This window comes from Mus caroli, chromosome 19 (assembly GCF_900094665.2).
Source record: "Mus caroli chromosome 19, CAROLI_EIJ_v1.1, whole genome shotgun sequence".
NCBI classification, from domain to species: Eukaryota; Metazoa; Chordata; class Mammalia; order Rodentia; family Muridae; genus Mus; species Mus caroli.
This window is the reverse complement of record NC_034588.1, coordinates 38,826,685-38,835,050: the sequence shown is the minus strand read 5'-3', so window position 1 is coordinate 38,835,050 and position 8,366 is coordinate 38,826,685. Positions and strand designations below refer to the sequence as shown.

Here is an 8,366-nt window from a genome sequence, read left to right as displayed (position 1 = left end):
GGTCTACATAGCTAGCTCCATCGCGGCCAGAATTACATGGTTTTGCAACTGAGGAAGATGAGGAAGACATTTGAAGTTGACAGTGGCCTCCATGTGCCCATTTATTTACCTGTTCATGTGCACACACAAACACACAAAGAAATAAACAAGAGAGAAGATGGGGATGCAGCAAGTGATACCTTCACCCTGGAAATCCTACACCAAAACAAAAGGAGAAGGGAGGTGGGCATGTGCCCATGCCATTGAGTGTCTCTCTGGAGAAGGCATCGGGAAGAGCAGGCAGGCTTGGAGCACATCCCGCATCAGGTCCCAGCTAGTGCTGCTCCCGGGTTGTAAGCTCTGATGGCAGAATCCTATTTCCCACCAGCAGGGGGAGCCCAAGATACAGCTCCCTTCTGTTCCAAGTCTCTATTCCAGGGCATCTCTGTCTGCAGGAACAGCCTGGCCAATAACCTCTGGGGGGTCAGGGCCACAGGCCAGGCACAGCAGGAATAAACCAGGCCTGGGCTCCGGGTGCCTCCAACTTTTCTCATATGGTGTTAGACACGTTGCCTCTGTGCCCTGGACTAACTCCTCTGTATGATACAACGGGCTGGACCAGAACAGAACCGTGCTAGCTCTACAACAGTCACTCCCAGCCTGACAGGGAGTGGCACTCATAAGTAGGGGCCAGTAGAGAGCAGACAGGAGGGAGAAAGCTCTGTAGTTCCATTCAGCACCAACCCAAAACAGAGTGCTTCTTCTTCTGCACCCTGCCCTCAGGCCCTGACTAGCCACAGTGGAAACCTGTGAGCTCATTTTCCCTTCTCTCCCAGAAGGCAAGGGCTGAGTCTGAGGGAACCCAGCGGAAAGTTACCACAGAGGACCAGGCCGTGAGACCCAAACACAAGATCAGACAAAACAAACTTTATTCCAAAAAAAGCATACTGGGGTGACCATGAATACACTACTGGATAAGGCACATGGCCCCTCTCTCTAACCACCCTCCCTGGCCTTTGTCCACACTGTAGAAATTGTCTCCTGGGCCCACAAGAGGCCCCAGACTTATGGTGGGGAGCTGTCTGGGTGGTCTTGGCCTGGCCCCAGTCCTGGTGTCAGAGAGATAAGCCAGGGAGAGTGCTACCAGTTTCCAAATGCTCTGGGCCACAGCAGGGTGATCATACTATGCCATTTGAGGGAAGGTGGGTGTCCTAATAATCTTATCTGTGCTTCTCATGTGTGGCAAACGGAGGGACCGCCATGCCCGCTGGAGTCAAAGCTGGAAGGCACGTGGAGAAGAGCTCGTGAGCTCCCGAGTGCTACAGGCACACGAGGGTAGATGAGGCACCAGAGAGGCCAAGACGTGTGCTCCTGAGTAAGGTGTGCTGGCTTCAGACCCAGAGCGCTGGGACTGAGGCCATCCTGAGGGGACTGGACCTGAGCTTAGGCAGTGATCTAAGAAAGGCAAACAGGTAAGGAATGGGAGCCAGAACTGACACCTGTCATTTAGGCAATGGGAGATGGGCAGAGTTCAGTCCCAAGTGACCAGATCTTGTGCCTAAATGATAACATAGGAGCTTGGGAATCCTCTTGTATCAAGAAAGAAATCAAGTCTTCTCGACCACGGCTCTTCCACTAGACACTTGCAACAGAGACTGTTTGTTCCCCACTGCCCCGAAGCAGCAAAGACTGCCAAACCTTCTGCTGGTCCCAGGGAGACCAGTTCAGCCAATCAGGCAGGGCCATTCTGACTGCTCTGAGAATCTTGGAGGCCTCAGCAACATGGAAACCTGCAACATAAGAATGAGAGTCACTGGCTATCAAGGTGTCCCAGCAAAGCTCCCCCCAGGCACAGACCACTACTATCTCTGGTGGGAAGGGAGGGAGGGAAAGTCATCCTTGTGGAGCTGGGTAGCAAAGCTAGCTGGAGACATTGAAGAACACAGGAGGCCATGCTCTGGGGTTTCCTATAGGAACTAAAACAAACAACAACAACAAACCTGCTTGTTGTTTTGTTTCTTTGGAGGATAGGGTCTTACTGTGTGACTGGGACTGGCCTGGAACTATGTAGCCCAGGCTGGCCTTGAACTCATAATCCACCCTCCAGAACCTCCAACACCCTAGGATTACATGCCTGTACAAGCATGCACAGCTCAAACTCCCAGAATCCTGGTGGGTATAGACTTTCTGGGTTTGTTTTTGTTTTTTTTTTTTTAAGATTTATTTATTATATGTAAGTACACTGTAGCTGTCTTCAGACACTCCAGAAGAGGGCGCCAGGTCTCGTTGCGGATGGTTGTGAGCCACCATGTGGTTGCTGGGATTCGAACTCTGGACCTTCGGAAGAGCAGTCGGTGAAAGCGCCGAATCCTAGCCACTAGACCACCAGGGAGCGACGGAAGAGCAGTCGGGTGCTCTTACCCACTGAGCCATCTCACCAGCCCCTGGGGTTTTTTTAGAACAGTTCTGGAGGCACATGGTGGTGATGGCTACGCTGTGTGACTCTCTTCACTGCCACCAAACTGCCCTTTAAGCTGGTTATAAGGGTAAGTTTTGGGTCCTGCTTTTTTTTTTTTCCAATTTAGGAAAAACTACTTCTGATGCTGGGTCCTGAACCAGGTACCTTGTACCTACTGCACATGGTGGCACCACCAAGCCATACCTTAGCCTCAGAATAAGTATTAGCCACATGACTCTTTCTACACATAATATAGCCTGTTCCTGAAGAAACTGGACTGTGAGGGTTCAAAGCCAACCGCCATCACTCAGCACCAAGGAGACTTGGGCACTGATCTCAGAGTAGGATACAAAGAACACATGCATTCAAGCAGTGTACCCACACAGTAGGGCTATAGTAAGTGCTACATAAAATTTATATTCCACTCCAGCCACCGCCTTCGTAATAGCCGCAGACAATCCCACATCTCCACCCCTGAGCTTGGAAGATGTACTTGCAGGGGCTGGGGTGTGGCTCTGTCACTTGCAGGGGCAGGGTGTGGCTCTGTGGTGGGTGCTCCTTAAACATGACAGGAGCTCTGGGCTCCATCTCTAACACGCAGTGTCCTATGCCCTGTTTCCAGAGAAAGCTGAGCTTGAGTTAGTAACAACAGTGGGTTTTCACACCATCTCTGGCCCTTGTGGTTATCAGTGTCGCTCTTCATACTCTGTCAATAAGGTCACTTTCAGTTTGGAAGAGAAGGTGGCCTTGGGCTTCCTGCTAGAGGCCTATGGCACTTCCCAGTTATCCAAAATGCCTTACCTTAGAGGTGGCACCAGCTGTCCACCCCAGGTCCAGATGTTCTCAATTTGGTGGCAGACAGAACTCACCGCACCAGCTGCTCAGAGTCAATGCCAGGATCTCTTTGAATTGGGAGATCATCTGGATATGCTTGGCTTCTTGTTTCCAACAACGTGAATGAATGTTCAACTGTTCTCAGGTCTCTAGCTAGGGAGGGGGTCCTCGCTCCTTTGTCACTGGGTGAACCCCCAGTTAGAGTTAGGGGAAGAAGAGCTTCCCAATTTTCAGTGGATCAACCTGTGGCCATGACCTAGACAACATAGACACAGTCTTGCAGTGGGGATGGCTTAGGCCCAATAGTTACTCCAGTGAACTGAATTACCATGTGTGGCTGCGGTACCGGCAGAACTTCTCAGAGAGACCGCATTGTGCTAACAAACATTGTGAATCTGCTCGGGAAGGCAGCACCATTGACAGACCCCGTTTGCCTTCTACCCCTTCTTTGGGAAGTAACACAGGACTGGCTCCCTAGACAACCCAGACAACCCACTGCTTTAGAGGAAAGAGTGCGCTTCTAATATTAGAACAGCTGTTTGGAAGAGTGGGATCTGGGTTCCCAAAGAGGTGGGCAGCACCTTAATGATCGCCGTTGGTCACGTGGGATCCCCAATGCAAACATATTTAAAGGTGAAGTGCGGCAGAAGCTGGTGAGTGACATCTGAGAGGCCAGGGAAGTTAGTACAGTTGGCCCAATCTGAATGAACACCAAGGATTAAGGCGGAGAGAAGACTTGCGTCGTTAAGTAAGGTATAGCCAGCGGGCCTTTGCTATCCACCACTTCTGTAGCTGACTCCACCCAAAGACTTCGTAGACGTAGGGCTGAGCAGGGAGAGAGCCAAACTACAACTAAAGACGTCATCCGTCATCCATCCTAGCACTAGCTAAAGCCTGTCCCCTGCTCCTCTTGCAGCTGCCTGACTGCATTCTACACCTCCTTAGGCTGGAAGAGGGGGCAGGGAAGGGCTGCTCTTCCGACTGCAGGGCAGGAGGGAGGGGGCAATGGCGCAGTCCAAAGACTGGTTCCAATTTGGGAGCCTCCCCCGGATCTACGCGGCGGCGCCTGTCCACGTCTAGCTCTCGACAGGGAATGAGGAAAGGGACTTCCAGGCTTCGCCTGAAGCGGCCCAACTGGGTGTGTGCGTCGGCGCCTCGGATGGCTGCGTGGGTCCCTGGAAGCTGATATCTGGGCTGAGCTGCGGTACAGCAGTCAGACTGGAACTGAACGTCGGGGATCCAGGGCGCGGGCAGTGGAAACGCAGGCAGGGAGAGGGTGCAGGGGCACACCGGCACTAGGCGGCGGCAGGAAGGGTTCGGGAGGGATTCCCTAAACCGATCTGGGCCGCGGTGGAGCGGGTGGCCTCACACCACCTCCTCCTTGCCCTGGTAGCGACGGCAGCAGCCGTAGAGTGCCGAGAGTAGGTAGAGGCCGAGGCAGAGGCCGCCGCAGACAGAGGCCGCCAGGAAGGCATGGTAGGCGCAGGGCAGCCGGTAGTTCTTGAGGTTGCAGTAACTGTGGCGCTGCGTCTGGTCGATCATGATGCCCGTCGCCGCCCCGTAGAGAGCGGCCGCCAGCAGGTCGTGCGCCACGTTGACCACGAGCCAGCGCGAGCCCAGCACGGGCACCAGCTCCTGCTTGCCCAACAGCGTGATGAAGTAGAGCCCCAGGGTGAGCAGCCAGAAGAGCACGGACACGAACAGCGCGAAGTGCACCGGGCCCTGGTACTTGCTGGTGGCAATGGTGATCCAGAAGGCGGCTCCGGCCAGCAGCTGCAGCAGCCGCAGCACGCCCAGCGGGCCGCGCAGGAAAGCCCGCTGCAGGCGCACGGAGCCGCGGGCCGTGCGCGCCTGGGGCGGCGGCTGGCGCGGGGGCGGCGGGAGCATGGCCCCCGGACGCGGCGGCGGCGGCGGCGGCGCCCCGAGCAGCGGAATGGCGGCGCCTTGCTCGCGGGGGCGGCCCGGGCCCGGGCCCGCTGCTCCCGCTGCTCCCGCTGAGGCCTGCCCTCCTCCCTCTACTTCAAGTCCTCAGCGCTGCTTCTCGTCGGCACTCTTCCTCCCCTCTCTCCTTTTTCTCCCTCTCTCCAGCCCTCCTACTCGCTCTTTGGCCGTCCCCTTCGTTGGTCTCCACCCCTGCTCGCGCCTCCCAGCTTCCTGCCGTCGCGCCCTCCACCCTGGCTACCCCCCTTTCTCCTCCGCTCCGATTCCTTCGTTCTGCAGCCAGGGCTGAATGCCCGCACCCCCCTGGCCCATGACAGGCCTTTTGCCCAGGCTGCTGGGCCAAGTTTGCCACATCTGGAGCCACCCCAGCCCTCCCTGCCTCGCAGGCCTGGCCGACCTTAGGTCTTCAAGAAGGAAGCTACAACAGCGTCTGCCCAGCCTGTGGCTGGACCCTCTTGATTAACCTTCTCTGCAGTCACAGGAGACTGGAGACATAATTCTCTCCCATCGAGGCGTCCCAGCAAGCCTGAGTAAGGAGGTCTGAACTGACAGCTGTTCTCATTAGGACACCCTCAGTACCCTTCACTTGCCCACCACAAACTCGCCTGTCCAAAGCTGGCCTCAGACTGTCTTGCCATGAAGGTCTCTTGGTCAGTGTAAGAAAACTATCACTCGCTGGAGGCCCAGGTGCCTCACCCACAGCGCAAAGAGCATAGCAACGCCAAACACTTCGACCATTCCTTCCTGGCCATCTTTGCGTCTTGCTTAGATTAAAAACATGTCACCTAACATGGTCAGGACAGGCCTAGGTCTCAGAGATGACATGTCCTGTATGCTTAACTATTGACCTAGATGGCAAGGATCCCAACGATGCCAAGGCTCATTGGCATTACAGGGCCCTCTCTATGCAAGCTTCCCGAGACCCAAGACAGGAGAGCAATCGTTGTTTTCATTTTCCTGAAGCCTAAAGGGTTTCAGACCAGGAAGCCAGTGATGGCTTCTCAGCTCTCCCACCCCACCAAGGAGCCAACCTTTGTGCTTCAGCCGTGTTACACAACTGATCTGGCTGTTCCCAACCCAGTATGGAGCTGTGTCCTGTCAATGTGGCACATTACATAATCTGTCCCCAACCAACTTCCAGTTTCTTGGGTTTTTTCCACTTCCTTCCCCAACTCCTGTCCACACTCTGTCACTTATGAACTGCAAGTTTCCCGCATGAACTCAGAATGCTCTTTATTTTCCAGACACTCCCTCGCCAGCAGACATATCCAGTTTAAGCACTTACTGGTTTAGGGTTGAGCTCCCCACATGGACGATTATTTGCTTGTCTGGGCCTCCATTTGAATCATCCTCCTGCAATAGTTCTGAGTCTACTACATCAAAAACTGTGGTCTATTCTGGCTTCTCCATCTTTGCTTGAGCCTGGCATGTAGGACCCCCTCAGTACATACAGGTGGAGTTGCTTGACAATTGGCTACAGGAAAACTACTGGACCTAAGTGTGGTGATTTGAATAGATACCGCCCCCATAAACTCGCTGCTTGGCCCATAGGGATTGGCGCCATTAAGAGGTGTAGCCTTGTGGGAATCAGTGTGGCCTTGCTAGAGGACCTGTTTCACTGTGGCGGTGGACCTTAAGGTCTCATGTGCTCAAGCTGGAACACTGTGGAACATAGTCTCTTTCTGCTGCCTGCGGATCAAGATGTAGAATTCTCAGCTCCTTCTCCAGCACCACGCATGCCTGTATGCCACCATGCTTCTTGCCATGACACCGTAACAAGAATTTCAGTGGTAAGGGCATCTCTTCACAGCCATAAAACCCTAACTAAGACACTAAGCAAGCCACATTTGCCTACAGGACAATGCCTGCATCAGACCACAGCTGATCATACACTTCAGAGTCCCATCCCCTTGGCCTGGAACAGCAGGTCCCCTTCCCTGCAGCCTGGTTCCCCTTTGAAGAAAAAAAACTTTGGCCTGTCATTGCCACCCCAGTACATACTACTCAAGAAAGCTCCAGATGCATGTTATAAATGCTTAAATTGTGGTGTGTAGCATATCCACACAAGACAGCATAGCCTTTCTTACTTGACTTCACTCCCTTAGCAATCAGCAAGTGCCAACACTTGAGAACAAGAGTGAGTTCTTCACTCCATTGCTCACTCCATCGTCGGGCACGGAGGAGGGGTTTCCCAGCCCTCTGTGCCTGATTACTTCATCTGTAAAAATAATTTCATGCCAGCCGGGCGTGGTGGCGCACGCCTTTAATCCCAGAACTCGGGGGGCAGAGGCAGGCGGATTTCTGAGTTCGAGGCCAGCCTGGTCTACAAAGTGAGTGCCAGGACAGCCAGGGCTANACAGAGAAACCCTGTCTGGAAAAACCAAAAACCAAAAACCAAAAAACAAAAAACAAAAAAACAAAAAACAAAACAAAATATATATATATATATATATAATTTCATGCAGCAAACAGACATTAAACACTGAGCACCATTTTAGAGGCCAGGGATGTACGATATGTGTGGTGTGGGGAAGGGGATGTTTACTGTGCTAGAAGAAGTTATATTTACTGCTCCTGTTGATGGTGTTCTGAGCTCTGACCCACCAAGAGGGACGGACAGTGGGTTCAGAGTGTTGAAGCAGTTGACCTTGTTTCAGGAGCTGCTAGGCCACAGATGAAGATGACTTCTCATCCGCAATCCTAGCACTTTTACACATTTCTCATGTTCTGTTTACAGCTACTCTGGCAGGGACCCAGAAAAGTGACCCAGAGTCTGTGTCGCACTGGAATCCAGACCTGTATGTTCTGATCCTAAGTTAGCAGCCCCTGGAACGATGTGCTTAGTGCCCTTGCCTATGGCTGAGACTCTAAACTGCATCTAGCAGTTGGATCTGGATGCTGGACCGCTGAAGTCATCTCTATGAGCACGGAGCCTATTAACATTAGGAGGAAGGAAAGAATTCCTCCATCTTTAAAAAAAAAAAAAAAAAAAAAAGACAGCAGGAGACGTGTGGGTTAGGGCGCCACCTGGTGGACATGAACTTTCAGCTTCAAGAGTCTCCACTGGGCTCCTTACATGGAAGAGTTCTTGCAAAAGCTTTGGGACGATATTTTTAGCTTCTGGAATCTTGAAAACATTCTAAGAGGAGGCGGA

At 53.1% G+C, this 8,366-nt stretch overlaps 1 protein-coding gene across 1 annotated transcript; it reads right to left on the bottom strand.

Annotated features, from left to right (window-relative positions):
* Positions 1-886: 886 nt before the first annotated feature.
* Positions 887-5,158, bottom strand: Marveld1 (MARVEL domain containing 1). Its single transcript, XM_021151856.1, has 2 exons — positions 3,239-5,158; positions 887-1,769 (listed from the first exon to the last, which is right to left on the bottom strand). The coding sequence occupies exon 1, from the start codon at positions 5,156-5,158 to the stop codon at positions 4,637-4,639; it is 522 nt and encodes a 173-aa protein (XP_021007515.1). The 3' UTR covers positions 887-1,769; positions 3,239-4,636.
* Positions 5,159-8,366: the final 3,208 nt, after the last annotated feature.